Raw genomic sequence first — 17753 nt, forward strand, 5'->3', positions numbered from 1 at the left:
AAGGCTTGAAGTCTTTGCAGTGATTTAAAAGCTGCATGTGCAGCAAACGAAGGTGATTGTCATGAAGAATCTGAGAGTAGGGGTTGGTTCAGTGGTTTCAAAGTGAGGGCAAATTTCCATAACATTAAGGGTAAGTATGAGTTGTCTATAAGTTGGATGTTCATTAACCCAGGGACTTACTGTATATACCAAATTCTGATAATGCTTATCAACTCACTTATAAGATTGCTCGTAAATACTCTTTACAAGTATAAATTTTAGGGAGTTACACATTTATCTATTAGAACTGCAGGTCGAGGACGATTCTTTGAGAATCACAAAGCAGTTACTACATCTCAAAAATTATACTGTATTTACTAGGACAACAAAAAGTATTTTTGCTTTTTGTATTGTCATACTTGGTCTTATCTAACTGTAGATGCTTCACTTTGGTTATTAAATCTCTGCTTTTCCCTTAATGAAAAAAGTAAAAATGACCTCATTTTACACTGGCTTGTTGGGCTTGGTTTTGGTAGTTTCAGATAAGTAAAATAGAAGCAACGTGATTATATATTCCATCACATAGCTAGAAGATGTTTTCTTTTTGGAAGCTGAATTTTAAAAAATTGATTGAGGAGGCTCCAATTTGCTAATTGATTTCTGGAAGACTAAAATTGCTTGACTAAGTTAGTTCAGCCTTAGCTCTTATTTGCCATGTGATTAAAAGATTCAGATTCTTCAAAGAAGAAACGTTAGCAAAAAGTTAACATTTTATTTTCTTAGAGGTACAGAGTTGGGATCAGATCTTTATTATTTAATGCTATTGTGCTAAGCAACTCTTGCTGCAGACTTTAATTATATTTTTCTGTAGAGTTCACCTTGATTTCAAATACAAGATGACAAGAAAATGGGGCTGGTCACCAGTATAGTTTTGGGTTCTTAAATACTAATCCATAATTAGAAAAATTAAAGTTATTTTGTATTACACAATGATATAAATGTTTTGTCAAGATGATTCCATATATACCATTGACCAAACAGCTTCTACTGGTATCCCAAAATGAACGTCCATATGTAATTCTGGATAGCTTGCTTCTCTGGACCTTAATTCCCACTACTGTAAAATGATGGGGAAGGACAAGATGACCTTTAGGGTGCTTCCCAGCTCTGTAAAATTCAATATGGTTTCCCTTATGGACAAATTGCCTTCCTAAGGTGGTATCCATCCAGTTATAGTTACTCACTGACAGTGTTCTGGCTACATGAATCTTTCTTTTCTGTCCTCAGTGACACACTGCCGGAAAGAACTAAAAGGTCATCTAGTCAACCTCCTTTCCAGCACTTCATTGAGGCCTGCTGAGGTGAAATGACTTGTCCTAGGTTATCTAGCTCAGCTTTGTTGTATCTGTAGCAACTGTATCAAGTCACCAAGACAGGGTAGAGATCTGCTGCTTCTGCATCCCTTACTTACACTTGTGCGTTTGGATTTCTACTTTTGACTATAATTTTTAACTTGTCTAAACATATAGAAATCCTCTAAACAGTCCCGGAAATCTCCAGGGGATGAAGATGACAAGGACTGCAAAGAAGAAGAAAACAAAAGCAGCTCTGAGGGTGGAGATGCCGGCAATGACACAAGAAACACAACTTCAGACTTGCAGAAAACCAGCGAAGGGGTAAGGACATTCATCTGATGTTCTCTTACCTTTCGATAACTTAGAAGACGTTTTGCTTTAGAATCAGGATCTGTATCTCAACATCAGTAAGTGTTGTATCAGTAAATGGAGAAATATGCTCAGCCTGCTAGATACATTCACTCACAGCTCCTAAGTGACTGGATGCTTAGAGTCTGAAAACAAAAGAGGGAGAAGTGGGAATAGCATCTGCCTGTCAATTTGGAATTGCCTAAACAGGGTTTTTTTCTTAACTAAGTTCAGAGACTTCAGAGAAATTGGAACCCTCACCTACTGCAGGTGGGATTGTTAAATGGTGCAACGCTATAGAAAACAGTTTGGTGGTATGGTAAGAAGTTAAACATAGAACTACCTTATGACCCACTCCTAGGTACGCACCCAAAAGAATTGAAAGTGGAGTCTCAAAAACAGATACTTGTACACCAGCGTTCATTGCGGCATTATTCAAAATAGCCAAAAGGTAGGAACAACACAAGTGTCTGTCAGTAGACGAATGGATAAATAAAATGTAGTACATGCATACAATGGAATACTACTCAGCCGTAAAGAAAAATGAAGTTCTGATACATGCTACAACGTGGATGAGCCTTGAAAACATTATGCTGAGTAAAACAAGTCCAAGACAAAAGGACAAGTATTACATGATCCCACTTACATGAAATAGCCAGAATAGGAAAGTTCATTAGTGAGAGGGAGGGAGAAATGGGCTTGTATTGCCTAAGTGATACAGTTTTTTGTTAAGGGTGATGAAAAAACTTGGAAACAGTGGCAGTTGTCATACAACATGGTGAATATAGTTAATGACACATAAAAAATGGGTGAAATATTTGGTTACCATGTATTTTACCACAATAAAAAAAAAATTTTTTTTTTTTTTAAGAAAAATGCTACCTCAAAACTTGACAGTAGTATCTTTTATTACAGAATCAATGGCATGTTCAAAATAGGGAATTACATACTGCTGCTTCTCTTCAGAAGCAGTAGGTAATTTAGAGTACACACGAGTACTTTAAATATTTCAACAATATTTAAATATTGTTTAAAGTACCGATGGGGACAGATTTGTCCATTTTGACTCTTATTAACTTCTACTAACCTCTGTTAACTTCAAAGTCACAGTTAACGCCCACCTTTATAAAAGTGTTACTGAAGGAAGTTTTGCCCCTGGGAATTTTCCATGAGTTTTCTCTGTCTGAAAACTAGTTGGATAGTGGCAAATCATTTTAAAAGAATACCCTCGAAACGTATTATTACTCTTCTGTTCAACTCTGGTTTCAGCTGAGTTCACATCAGTTCTGTCCCCTGACATGTCAGTACCTCTCACCTCTCCTCCTTCATCCTCATTATCCATTATCCACTCCCGAGGTATTATGATTCTAATTCTTATTCCTCCGGCCTAGCTCAGCCTTACTCTCTTCCAATAAATAGTTCTCTGTCATTACCTTTGCCTACAGCCCTCCCAGGGACATATACTTGCTAACTTCCACTGAAGCCCTGAGCACCTGGCTCACTTGATTTTCTTACTGTCACACCTGCTACCTTCATTCCAGGTGGCTTCAGTATGCATTTAGCAAAATATCTCTAGCTTCTCTCTTCTTTACTACCAGGCTTACTTCTAGCTGCACTTCTGTGATAAAGGAAGAGGTGTTCTGCACTCTTTACTACTCAGAGTGTATAGCCTGTGGACAAGTAGCATCAACATCACCTGATCGCTTATGAGAAATGCGGGCTTTCAGGCCCAGTCCTGACCTACTGAATCAAAATCCTCACTAACCTAACCCGCAGGTGATTCAAATGCGCATTTGAAGTGTGAGAAGCACAGGTCTGTACCTTTTTATTGCCAGGGTCCAGGACATTATTCTCTGTTACTTTCTCTGGGGCCATACCCAGTCAGTTGCCCTTCTTTTAAACCTTTATCTTCCTTTCAACTGGCTCTTTCTCCTCTGCCTATAACCAATTTCAGATCTCCCTTGCTCTTAAAGATATCTCCCTTCAACCATATTGTCTTAGGCTGGGTTCTCTAAAGAAGCAAAACCAGTAAAGCGTATAAATATATATAGGGAGAGAGATTTATATTAAAAAGGCTCACACAGTTATAGAGGCTGGAACATCTCAAGTCCATGGATTAGGATAGAAACTTCTCCCGATCCATGTAGCCACAGGCTGTCGAACCCAAGATCAGCAGGTTGGAGAGCAGGACTCAGCTCACAGGCTGTGAAGATCTTCTAAACCCAAGATCAGCAGATAAGCTGATAGCTCAAGTTCCAAGAACCAGAGGGCAGATGAACAGGAAGCAGCTGCAAGATCCTGAGGATCCTGAGAAAAAGCCAGAACATCTGTTTATATTTGAATGCAGGCCACACCCGCAAGGAAACTCCCTTTTAACTGATTGCAGATCCCATCATGGGAGTGATCACATATACACACTGAGAATCATGACCCAACCAAGTTGATACACAATCTTAACCATCACACACACATATATATATTCTATTCTTTTTACCTTTTCACCTCCAAACTTATTAAAAGAGTTCTCTTTTCTCCCAGTCTCCATTTCCTCACATCCTATTAGCCTTAGCTCACTGCACTCTTGTTTCTTCTTTGAATGGCATTTGTAAAGGCCCCCGGTTATCCTGTCATTGCTAAAGCCAATGTCTCCTTTGGTCTTTATTTTACTTGACTTCTGCAGCATTTAATAATGCTATTAGCTACTTTTTCCCCCTGACTTTGCCTCCAGCCTACCACTCTCTTCTCCTTTTTCTCTCTGTTCCTTCTTAGTCTCTCCCCAGAACTCCTGTTCTTCAGTCTGTCTTGGAGCTCTTCTACTCCCACTCTGAAAGTTTCTCCTGTGTCCATCTTTTACCCAGTCACATGGTTTCCACTATTGCGTGCTACTGATGACTTCCCACTTTGTATCTCCTGCACTCTAGATTCATTTTTCTAACTGCCAACAAACCACTCCTATTTGAACATCTTGGAAATGCTATAGAATATAGTAGTTGCTACTGCAGTAGCAGCAGGGAAGTAGTGGCTAATATTGTACTGTGCCACATACTAAGCTGAATACTACATATGCATTGTCTCATTTAATCCTCACACAAGCCATAGGAGGTAGGTGTCGGTATTGTTTCCATTTTTTAGTTGAGCTATTGACTTGATTTGCCTGGGGTCACAGAATTTGGAAGAGTAAGATCTAGTCAGAGCCTGAGGTCCTTTTATTTTTAACCTGTATTTAGTAATATATTTGTTACATACAAAAGAATCGACTGGATGGCACTGGGTTTTTTTGGGATGTAAGTTATAAAGCATAGTATTATGGTTAACTCCACTGAACCTACCACTCAATCCAAAAACTAGAAGGTAACAATAACTTGTATCTACTTTCATGTTTTTCCCCTGTCAAATCTTCCTACCTAGAGATGACCACTGGCCTGAATGTTGCATTTATCATATGTATATATTTTTAAATTGTAGCCAATACCTAACATACAGGTATCTGCCTAAAAAATATATCATTTAATTTTGTTGTTTTTGAGCTTTTTAAAAAGTGACAACATTTACTTATCACTGTGCGTCCAAGAGGTTCAGTGTTTAAGCATTCGGCTTCTAACCAAAAAGTTGGCAGTTAGAATCCACCAGCCACTCCTTGAAAACCCTATGGGGCCGTTCTGCTTTGTCCTGTAGGGTCTCTATGAGTCAGAACCAACTTGATGGCAGCAGGTTTGTTTTTTGGATGCTTCCAAGATTACTCCATGTGGTTATGTATAACAGTAATTCATTCACTTTTCACTATTGTACAATATTCAATTTGATGAGTATATCACAATTTGCTTACCTAGCCACCTGTTGGTGGGTATTTCAGTTGTTTCCAGCTTTTTGCAGTTATGAACTGTGTTGTCATGAATCTTCTCATACATGTCTCCTAGTTGTACATGTGCAAGAGTTTCTTTAGGGTGTATAGCTAGGACTGGAAATACTTAGTCATAAGTTTACAATTTTCAACTTTACACAATAATGCCAAATTATTTTCAAAGTAGTTGGACTAATTTACACCCCCACCAGCAGTGTATAAAGAGTTCCATGAGCCACTTGCCAATACGTTGTTGTTGTTACGTGCCATCAAGTCAGTTCCAACTCATAGCGACCCTATAGGACAGAGGAGAACTGCCTCATCGGGTTCCCAAGGAATGGCTAGTGGATTTGAACTGCCAACCTTTTGGTTACCAGCCGAGTTCTTAACCACTGTGCCACCAGGACTCCTGCCAGTATAGTAGGTATAAATGGTATCTCTTCGTAGTCTTAATTTGCATTTCTCTAATTAGAAGTGAGGTTGAGCTTTTTTCATGTTTTGACCATCCATGTTCTGTGCAGTGCTTGTTTTGGGGTTTTGGCCATTTTCCTGTTAGGCCCTCATACACATGCCTTATTGATTTATAGGACTTCTTTACATATTCTGGAGTCTAACTAACATGAATAGCCTTATGTATTACAAATATCTTATCCAAATTTGTGGCTTGTCTGTTCATTCTCTTTATGATAACTTTTGTTGAATAGAAGTTCTTTACTATAGTCAACTGTATCAAACTTTTCTTGTTATGGTTAGAATTTTTCTGTCTTGTTTAAGAAATTTATCCCTATCTCAAAAGAGCCCTGGCAGCACAAGGTTAAGCGCTCAGCTGCTAACTAAAAGATTGGCAATTTGAACCCACTAGTAGCTCCGTGGGAGAAAGACCTGGCGATCTGCTTCTGTAAAGATAACAGCCTAGAAATCCCAATGGGGCAGTTCTACTCTGTCACATGGGGTCACATGAGTCAGAATTGACTGGATGGCACCAACAACAATATCACTATCTCAGGGTCAGAAAGATATTCTCCATATTTCCTTTTAAATTTTTTAAGTTTTGTTTTAACATTTTAGTGTGTTATTCCATCTGGAATTTATTTTCTTGTATGGTATAAGGAGCCCATTGCATTTTTCCCCACAGCATAACCATTTGAACCAGCACTATTTATTGACTAGTTCCTCCAGTTCTCTCTGATCCGCAATGCCTTCTGTAATATATCCACAGGTTTCTTTCTGGGTTTTCTCTTCTGTTCCTTTGGTCAGTGCCACACTTTATTCATGGCAGTAGCTTTATAATGAGTCCTAATAGCTGGTGGGGCTAGTAACCTAATCTCATACTCCTTTTTAAACACTTAATAGTCATGGGAAATAAAAGGTCAAGAAGAATTTTTTTTTTCTTAATACGAGAATTTACAGCACATATGCTGGTGGGAATGATCCAAGTAAGAGGCACAAAATGATAATGTAAGAAAGAATTGCTGAAACAGTGTCCTTCAGGAGGCAAGAAGGTATAGGCTGTAATGCACAGCTAAAGCGGTTGGCCTTTTCATCCATTAAAACAGAAGGGAATGCAAGTGGGTAGTTGCAGTGAGAGCATGTAAAAGTTATCATCTGATAGCTTCTGTTTTCTTAGGAAGCAAGGTTAACATTTCAAAGTGGCAACAGGAAGAAGTGTGGGAAGTTTCAGGAGAGGGAGAAAGGTATAAAATGTCACCTAGAAAGAATAGGAGAGTGAATGGACTTGTGAAATGAAATCACATTGTCAGGTGGCAGTAAGGGCCTACTTGAGTTTAGTGGCCATGGATTTAAAAGGAAAGCAGTTGGGATGGTTGTGTGTTTTTCTCTTGGGCATACTCAATTATGTAGCCACAGAGAGGGCTTTGCTAGCCCTCTTAACTAGAGTAAGGGCTTTGCCCATAAAGTACAGTAAAGGAGGTTAGAGGCAAAGGAGGAGGGTGTCTGCAACGGAGTATTTATAACAATGGACTATGGAATGAAAAATATGTTAAAAGGAAGGGAAGGGCATGAGGAAGAGATAGAGTCAAAGAATTATTGGCACCAAAAGAGACGCACATAAGTGGAAAAACATACCTTGCATATGCATAGGAAACTTAACATTGTAAAAATGTCTGTTCTACCAAAAGCAATCTATAGATTTAATGCAATTCCAATCCAAATTCCAACAACATTTTTTAATGAGATGGAGAAACAAATCACCAACTTCATATGGAAGGGAAAGAGGCCCTGGATAAGCAAGGCATTACTGAAAAAAGAAGAACAAAGCAGGAGGCTACCTGATTTTAGAACCTATTATACCACCACAGTAGTTAGAACAGCCTGCTTACTGGTATAACAACAGATACATAGACCAATGGAACAGAATTGAGAATCCAGACATAAATCCGTCCACAAAGGAGCAGTTGATATTTGACAAAGGCCCCAGATCAGTTAAATGGGTAAGACAGTCTTTTAACAAATGGTGTTGTCATAACTGAATACCCATCTGCAAAAAAATGAAACAAGACCCATACCTCACGCCATGCGCAAAAACGAACTCAAAATGGATCAAAGACCTAAATATAAAATCCAAAATAATAAAGATGATGGAAGAAAAAATAGGGACAATGTTTGGAGCCCTAATACATGGTATAAAGAGTATACAAAACATTACTAATGATGCAGAAGAAAAACCAGATAACTGGGAGCTCCTAAAAATCAAACACCTGTGTTCATCCAAAGACTTCACCAAAACAGTAAAAAGATTACCTACAGACTGGGAAAAAAGTTTTTAGCTATAACATTTCGGATCAGCGCCTGATCTCTAAAATCTACATGATATTGCAAAAACTGAACTACAAAAAGACAAATAACCCAATTAAAAAATGGGCAAAAGATATAAACAAGACGTGTCACTAAAGAAGACATTCAGGTAGCTAACAAATACATGAGGAAATGCTCACAATCATTAGCCATTAGAGAAATGCAAATCAAAACTACAATGAGATTCCATCTCACTCCAACAAGGCTGGCATTTATCCAAAAAACACAAAATAATAAATGTTGGAGAGATTGGAACACTTCACTGCTGGCAGGAATGTGAAATGGTACAACCACTTTGGAAATTGATTTGGCGCTTCCTTAAAAAGTTAGAAATAGAACTACCATGCGATCCAGCAATCCCACTCCTTGAATATATCCTAGAGAAATAAGAGCTTTTACACAAACAGATATACGCACACCCATGTTCATTGCAGCACTGTTTACAATAGCAAAAAGATGGAAGCAACCAAGGTGCCTATCAACCGATGAATAAATAAATTATGGTATAGTCACACAATGAAATACTACGTATGCATTGATAAAGAACAGTGATGAATCTGTGAAACATTTCATAACATGGAAGAATCTGGAAGGCATTATGCTGAGTGAAATTAGTCCATTGCAAAAGGACAAATATTGTATAAGACCACTATTATAAGAACTTGAGAAATAGTTTAAACAGAGAAGAAAATATTCTTTGATGGTTATCAGAGGGGAAGGGAGGGAGAGGGGTATTCACTAATTAGACAGTAGATAAGAACTACTTTAGGTGAAGGGAAAGACAACACACAATATAGGTGAGGTCAGCACAAATGGACTAAACCAAAAGCAAAGAAGCTTCCTGAATCAACTCAATGCTTCCAAGGCCAGCGTAGCAGGGGCGGAGCTTTGGGGACCATGGTTTCAGGGGACATCTAAGTCAATTGGCATAATAAAATCTATTAAAACATTCTGCATCCCACTTTGGAGAGTGGCGTGTGGGGTCTTAAACGCTAGCAAGCGGCCATCTAAGATGCATCAACTGGCCTCAACCCACCTGGACCAAAGGAGAATGAAGAACGCCAAGGACACAATGTAATTATGAGCCCAAGAGACAGAAAGGACCACATAAACGAGCGACTACATCAGCCTGAGACCGGAACAGCTAGATGTTGCCCAGCTACAACCCATGACTGCCCTGACAGGGAATACAACAGAGAACACCTGAGAGAGCAGGAGAACAGTGGGATGCAGACCCAAATTCTCGTAAAAAGACCAGGCTTAATGGTCTGACTGAGACTAGAAGGACCCCGGGGGTCATGGTCCCCAGACCTTTTATTAGCCCAGGACAGGAACCATTCCCAAAGCCAACTCTTCAGATGGGGATTGGACTGGACAATGGGATAGAAGAAGATGCTGGTAAAGAATGAGCTTCTTGGATGAAGTAGAGACTTGAGACTATGTTGGCATCTCCTATCTGGAGGGGAGATGAGAGGGCAAAGGGGGTTAGAAGTTGGTGGAATGGACATGAAAAGAGAGAGTGGAGGGAAGGAGCGTGCTGTCTCATTAGGGGGAGAGCCATTAGGAGTATATAGCAAGGTGTATATAAATTTTTGTATGAGAGACTGACTTGATTTGTAAACTTTCACTTAAAGCACAATAAAATATTTTTTTTTAAATTATTGTACTAGATAGAAGGAGCAAGCTGAAAAGATAAGTGATGATAGAAGAGTGAAATGTTCAGGTTGAATTATGGAAGGGTTGCAGTAGTTGTTGATGACAATGGAGGTGCTGTTGGTATTTTGAATGACAGTTCATTATGTGGGCGCCGTTCAGCACATCACAGGACATTTAGTCCTTGTGGCCCCTGCCCATTATATGCCAGTAGAACCCCCAAGTTCTTAAGACAACCCACATATTTGTAAATACTCCTAGCTGTTGAGAATCACGTGTCTAAGAAATAACCATGGGACTGAATGAGGTAGGGTAGAGGACAAGATCTTTGGAGGAGAGGCAGTCAAGGTGCTGGGCAGCCAGAGCATTTGAGAGACAATCTCCATGAATATTGGTATCACAGGAATTTTAATATCTAGTGACTGTGAGCCAGTGCTACAGCCTTCAACAAGTTAGGGAGGATGATTTGGGGAGTTTGTAGATGATTGCAGTGAGAATGGGTAGTGGCTTACAGTATTGAAATTCAAAGCTAGGAGGTTTTTTTTGGGGGGGGGCAGGTGGGGGACAGGGACACAGAGAAGAATAGCCTAGAAACAGTCATGAAGAGTGAGAACACCCTCCACACCTCTGAGGGGCTAGTGGTACAAGGTCTGTGGGAGAGAAAAAAAATCACCACCTGAAAGGATTATAGGGGAAGAAGTTCTATCCTCAGAGGAAAACTATGTTTCAGTTAGAACAAACTGGTGACTGGAATATCGTAGAAATTCAAGTTGAGAATGGATATTTGCTAATGGTTGGCTCTGATTTCAGGGGACCCAGTAGAAGAGATTGAACAGTTGGGGAGTGAGAAGGAGATGAGGTCATAAAAGGAGATGTACAGAGTTGACTGGAGGTGAGAGTCCAGGAAGTGATAGACACTGTGGAGTCCATCTTGTGGTAGCTGAAGTAAGCAAGGATAAAGACCCTGATGATCTCAAGGTGGATGGCAGTGGTGAGGTTATTAATATTGGTAGGTGTGAAAAGGAACTAGTAGTAGTAGTAGCATCTAAACCTATCTAACTTCCTGGGGGATAATGACAGTCACCATCAACACAAAACTGATTCCCATGAGGTATGGAGGTCAGACCTATCTCCTTTTTCCAACCTTTTTATCAGTTCTGACACCAGCATTCCCTCCCACAGCAGTCTCTACTTCTCTTCTGGGTTTGATAATCCGTTGCTGTGGCCACACAGAACTCACACACCATACTTAGAGTTAAATGGCTAATTAAGGAAGTAATAAGGTACCACTCAGGATCAGGATCAGGATCAGGAAGCATGTAGGCAAAGTCCCTTCTTGAGTATAGGACAGCTCTCGCAGCTCCTCTTGACTGCATAGGCCTACACTCAGCCCCCTGAGGACAGGCTCCTCTTAGCCCTGCCGCCTGTCTGCTGCTGGGCCTCTTCCAAGCTTGTTGCTGCCAGCTGCCACCGGGCCCCTTCTGGGCATGTCACATCTTCAGTGTTAAAGCCTTTAACTGGTATTATAGCTCTTTTAGGAGGTTCCTTGACTCCTCTCTCTCTCTCTCTGCTTCTTTCCTTTTTTCTTCCCTCTGCTTCTTCCTGCTACTTCTCTTTCTGCGTATTCCTGTCTCCAGGTACCTCTCTGGGGTTGGCTGCTTATATACACAATTCCTGGTCACTCTCAAGGCATGGCGGTCCCACCAGGGCCACAAACTGAACAGTCCCCTCTCAGAAGGCCACTGATCTTTTCGTTTGCATAGTACACTACAACTCACCTCATTTGCATAATCTATTGACCTGTCCCTGCACGGGTCATACAAATCACAGGACAGGCCACGGCCCAGGACCAGACAAAAAGTATCAAAACCAAGTTGTTTATTGCGTACCCAGGAAATGTCAGTCAACCTGGACAAAAGTAACAAACGCTCTGGGATAGAAGCTAGGGTAAAGATAACTTCTCATGGCTTAGGGGAAAAGTCTCCCAAGCTCTTTTTCCAAAGAACCAAAGCAAAAGGCCCCATAAAGAAACTCATTTCACCATAGTAGGGGAAGGAGAAAAGAGGTTCCTAAACAGAACCCACATAATTCTGGGGCTTCTCCTTACTCCCAGAGGCTCTCTGACTACTTCCTCACCTCCTGTCCGTAGAAGCATGAGGCAGGAAGGGGCAGGATCTCTTATCCCAAATACTGGAGCTCCCCTTCTTGATTGCTGTGGTTGGAGATGTGGAGGCTCCTGTCTCTGTGGCCCAGACAGCATGTACTGACTGGTTTAGATCTGCTGTGTTAGTTATCTATTGCCACATAACAAATTACTCCCGAACATGGTGGCTTTGCACAGCGTTTATTATTTCACAGTTTCTGTGGGTCAGGCACAACTTAACTGTGTCCTCTGACTCTGGGTTTCTCACAAAACTGCAATCAGGGTGTCAGCAGGAGCTCAAATCACCTTAAGGCTCAAGTGGGGCTATATCCTCTTTCAAGCTCACTCGAGTAATTGTTGGCAGGATTGAGTTCCTTGTGGTTGTTGGCCTGAAGGCCTCAGTTGTTCACCAGCTGTTGGCCAGAGCCCCTTCTTCAGTTTCCTGCCACATGGGCCTCAACTCACCTCAAAACATGGCAGCTGGCTTCCTCAGAGGAGCTGAAGTCCCATCTCCAAATCATAAGGCTACCACAGAGTTGGGGCAGAAGGAGGGAGGGGAAAGATAGAAGAAATGTAGAGACAGTGGCCGCAGTGTTCACTGTAACCACTAACCAGTGTCCATACCTTTATTCTCCTGATCCTGAACCTGTTGCTCTTTCTACACTGTAGTGCTGCCTCCTTGTGTCTCCCCATTGCCCGCAATATTAAGTCCAAACTCCTTATTCCAGTTTAAAAAGCCCTTCACGGTCTGGCTCCATTTTCTTTTTCCAGACTCGTATTTCTCCATTTCCTGTCATTTATTCTAAGCCAGTAGTTGATCAAACTTTCTGGTCTCAGTATCCCTTTTTATTCTTAAAAATTATTGAGGGCACCAAAAAGCTTTTGTAAATGTGTGTTAGCGCTATCGATATTTACTTAATTAGAAATTAAAACAAATTTTGAAAATATTCATTTTAAAACAATAATAAACCCACTAACATAAATAACACATTTTTATGAAAAATAACTGCATTTGAAAAAATTTAAGAGTGACATCGTTTGACCTTTTTGCAGATCTCTTTAACGTCTGCTTTAATAGAAGACAGCTGGATTCTCGTATCTGCTTATGCCTTCAGTCTATTACAGTATGTTATTTTGGCTAAAGTATATGAAAAATATCTGGCCTCACACAGATATGTAGTTGGAAAATGGACATACAAGTATATTTTACTAGTCTTTTCAGATAGTTGTGGATAATCTCCTTAGATACTGTATCAATTCCCTAAGTGGTGTTTTTTTAAAGATTAATTGCAATGTGACATCTGAACTTTTCATATTCTGTTACATTAAAATCCTTTGATCTATCTGAAACCAAATAATTCAGCTCTTTACCCTTCCATGATTTGGTATCATGTATTGATCATTTGAAAAACATAGGCACAGAGTTATTCAGGTCTGGTTGACCCATTTCAAAGTAAAATGTGTATCTTTTAAGTTACAGTTGTTAATATCCCCACCTATCTCATCAAAAGAGTCTTTGAGTATTGGGAAGCTCTTAATCTTAGAGGATTCAAGTTTTCCAAAATTCTAATTTTTTTACTTAAAAGCTCAACTTTTATCATAGGCAACAAATAACAAATACTACCAATTGTTTTCCTCGAAGTAGTAGGCTCACATTGTCTATTTTTTAGAAAGTGCCAGATACCCAAGTCTGAGTAGCCATAGTTTACTGTCATCATTCTTTCAAATGTAAGATGGTGTTCAGTGAAAAAAAATTCTTGTAACTTTTACTGCTTCCTGTCTTCCCCTTATTGCCTTTTTGGCATGACCCTACAGTATCTCAGTTCTCGAGAGAATCCGATTGGATCCAACGCACTGCCTTTGAGTCGATTCTGACTCATAGCGATTGGATTAGCTAAGCATTATCCAGCATAGGGTGATATGACGCAGAGCGTGGCACCCGCTGCTTATTCAGGGACTTCAGGTCTGGCAGACACTCACAGCACCATGTCCAGAACATAAACCATCATGAATTAGCAAGATAGTAGTTTTATATAGGTATGAGAAGTACAGAAAACACTCAGATTTTGTAGTTTACTTTTACAAATGCCTGCCTGACATTGCCTTGTTGAGAAACAAAAGCACGTTCTTAAAGTTGTGGTTGCGTTCTAGTGCCACCTTCACTTTGGAACATTAGTAGTACTCTGAGGCTGCTCTGGGACTGTTCCAAAATATTCTTCATGGTGGGTTGAGTAGTTGTTGCTATGAACTTCCTACCAATGTAAACAGAATTGATTGCCTTTCACTATGAGTAAAAAGATATTGTTAAAGGAGGTTTCTTTGTTTGCCTGTTTTTCATTGTTTTAATGGGTATCATCAGCCCCCTTTCACAAGGAAGGAAAATCCTCAAAAGTATCTCTGAGTATAATCATATATTTAGTGCATTTATTTATTAATAATTAGGAATCACAAGGCACTGTACTTTGCAAGGTCACAGATTTTAAACTTTTTTTTTTTTTTTTTTAAGATGGGCTTCCTTATTTTGGTAGGGACAGGGAATGTGAAGAGAGGTATTTCTGCCATCTTGAGGGGATGGTAGATTTGGTCACTTTTTCTCCTTTGAGGGTCCCACAATTATTCATAGACAGTATTATTTATAGTACCACATAGGTATTGGCTGCAAAAGTGAGAATATACCCATGGGTGTGCACGTGTGTGCTTACAAACAAGTTCATTCACTTAGTGAAGTAAAGAGCTGAAGCAGGCTGTCTTGAGAAAAAATACTTGGGGCCCAAGTTCATTCATCCCATGAGAGCATTATGAGGGGAGATTAGTATGTTTGGGTTAATGATGAAGAAAACAGGAAATAGCATCCCTTTAAGGAAAACATCACCTGACGTAGTTTAAAGTAGAGCCCAAATTAAAACGCTCTTTCATGAGACAGAAATATTTTATTTCACCTCTTTCATGTGGATGCCATATAAATTATATAAGAAATTTGAGCTTTTCTTTTTTTCAAAAAAAAAAAAAAAAAAAAAAAACCAGAGATTTTGTACATCTTGATTTTCTTAACTCTTGTACTTCTTTGAGCCATGTGTCACAAGTAATTAATTGAAGTATTATACAGAATAATTTGTGTATTCTCCAAGTGCTTTTTAAATTTTAAGCAGCTTACCATTCTGACATGACAGTCACCACAAAGTTAGATTACCTCAATTTCTCCGCTGACTTTATGGATCCCAGTGACAGAGTTGTACAGAGTACATGTCACTGCAGTCTGTGTTCTGCCAAACAGTAGATGTTTACTTTTTTCCTTTTCTTTTCATGGTAATACTAAAAGTGCCCTCGTAGTTCCTTTAACTTTTTGCACTGGTATGTATAAAGCAGGAGCCCTGGTGGCACAGCGGTTAGCTTGGCCGCTAACCAAAAGGTTGGTGGTTCAAGTCCACCAGCAAAGCTTCAGAAGCTGCTCTTGCTAAGTATTGTTAGTGCTACAATGCAGCTTTAAATCTCAGAAAATCCCGTTACATCCTAGCTAGGTGTGGATAGCTCTCATCGTCAGGATCCTAAGTCATCTAAAGGTTTGTTCTCTGTCTTTTTTTACAGACTTAACTGCCATAGAGAATGCTGCATATTAAGAGAAACCACAAGAAGGTTACACGTCTGGTTGTCCAGTATTCTTGGATTTGATATGAACCAACACTTAGGCATTGCTGTCATTGACAGACCCCCGTTTGTATGTACATTATTCACATTCCTCTCTGTTGTGTTTGGAAAAAAACCAGACATTTTAGCCTTTTTTAAGGTTATTGATTTAATTTTATTTGGTTGCATGAAGTTGCCCTTAACCACTAAGGATGAGGAAGATTTTTGCACAGACTTATACATGTCTAGGATCCTTTTATTAAGGAAGTTATGCTCATCATACTCCTGCCTTTACCCCACCATCACCAAACAGTTCAATATAAATTGTCGTTTTTAAATCATCACTCAATGCTTAAGGATGGGATTTCCTCTCTGTGACAGAACCAACCCAGGACTTAATTCCTAGATGCATAATGTTGGTGTATTGAAGATGAAATGAAAATCGTCCTTCAATTTCGAGGCCATGTATGTGTAAAGTTTAACCATATTGTAAAATACCTATTCCGTATTAGAAATAGCTAGTTGAGAGCTTATACTTCTCACAACTCATGTTGTTATGCACACAACCTCAGTTTCTGTGTGTGAAGTTAGTAAGGCTTTTTGTGTTACTCCACAATAAAGGCAATGAGTTATTTTTTCCCAATGCCAGTACAATTTGAGCGAATAACTCAAGATGGGTTCTTTACATTTTAAAGCTGGAATCAGCAGCAGCCCTATGGGAAATCAGACAAAGCATTGACTTTTAAATATAAACTTTTAAAATGAACTGTCGTTTTCTTTTGGAACTAGAGTTAGAATAGTTAGTATTCATTCCACAAACCATTATTATGTGTATGTTATTGTTGCTATTGTGATAATAGAGAATTTTATTTATTTTTATGCCAGCTTATATTGTGAGAACACATTTAGTCAATTTGGGTTTTATCAATCCTGTTCTGCTTGTCCTTGGAACATCTTTCGCGTATTCGAGGTTTGTAGTTGAAAGTTTACTGTAAAAAAAAAATCAAAATCAAAAAAATGTATTGTTTTTACAGAATAAATTTATTGGAATGTGTACTGGGAGTAAGATTTGAGGCTGTAAGCAATGAAGTTAGTGTAATTTGGCTTCATATATGTAATAATGTGAGGTATTAATGTAATTCATATATTAAAGCAAAAGTTGTTAACAGCAAGTTGACAATAGAATTCAAGTGCAGGTGAGGGTTTTCTTTTACTTTTTTTTTTTCTAGGTTTTTTTTTAAAACACTGGGGAGAAATGGCAGCGTGATTTGCATACACATTAAAATAATCTCTAACCAGCTCAGTGAACCCTAAAGTCACACTTGACATTATCCATGCATCAATCATGCACCCCATTTTCTTTTGATTTTACCTTGATGATCAGCTAAATAAGATGAAGAGAAAACATGAGAGTGCTAAAGCCAAGGGCCATCAATGATGATGGTGATGTTGATGGTGGCAGCCGAGGGCATGAAAGCACCGATCGACTTTCCACTCTGGCACGCTGACTCAGGCAGCGGCTCTATTTTTAGTTTGTTTTCCCCATTTAGCAATAGGATTTTCTCTGTTATACTCACGCACAATTCCAAATATGAAAAGTTGATAAAAGGACAATAAGGATGCCAATCCAGTTCTTTTTCCTTCCTTAAACAAATACTTCTTAATTTTGAATATTAAAATTCATCAAAAGACCTTTCCATTGTTCATACTTAAAACATAAGGAGAACCTAGATGATATTTTGAATTGGAAAATATAACTGATGGATTTTTAAAATAAAAAGCCTACAGACTAGAAAACTTGTCATTAAAAAAATATACGAAATGTTTCAATTGTAATAAAATTTGTCTACATAAAAGGCCAAAAATAATTTTATTAAAAATATGCACAGAAATACAATAGAAATATTGTCACCAATAAAACAAGTATTCATTAAGGGTAATGATAGTTATCAATCCTTCTTTAGCTATTTAAATTCACAAAAATTTAGTAAAAGTG

General features: G+C 39.0%; 1 protein-coding gene across 1 annotated transcript in view; it reads left to right on the forward strand.

Annotated features, from left to right (window-relative positions):
- HDGFL3 (HDGF like 3) overlaps positions 1 to 17648 on the forward strand; it is an 86570-nt gene extending 68922 nt beyond the window's left edge. The window contains exons 5-6 of the mRNA XM_049905466.1: positions 1509 to 1655; positions 15719 to 17648. Coding sequence (XP_049761423.1) covers positions 1509 to 1655; positions 15719 to 15724 — 153 coding nt within the window. The 3' untranslated portion in view covers positions 15725 to 17648. The remainder of the gene's footprint in view (positions 1 to 1508; positions 1656 to 15718) is intronic.
- The last annotated feature ends 105 nt before the right edge of the window (positions 17649 to 17753 follow it).

The sequence above is a fragment of the Elephas maximus genome, chromosome 13, assembly GCF_024166365.1.
Source record: "Elephas maximus indicus isolate mEleMax1 chromosome 13, mEleMax1 primary haplotype, whole genome shotgun sequence".
Taxonomy (NCBI): domain Eukaryota; kingdom Metazoa; phylum Chordata; class Mammalia; order Proboscidea; family Elephantidae; genus Elephas; species Elephas maximus.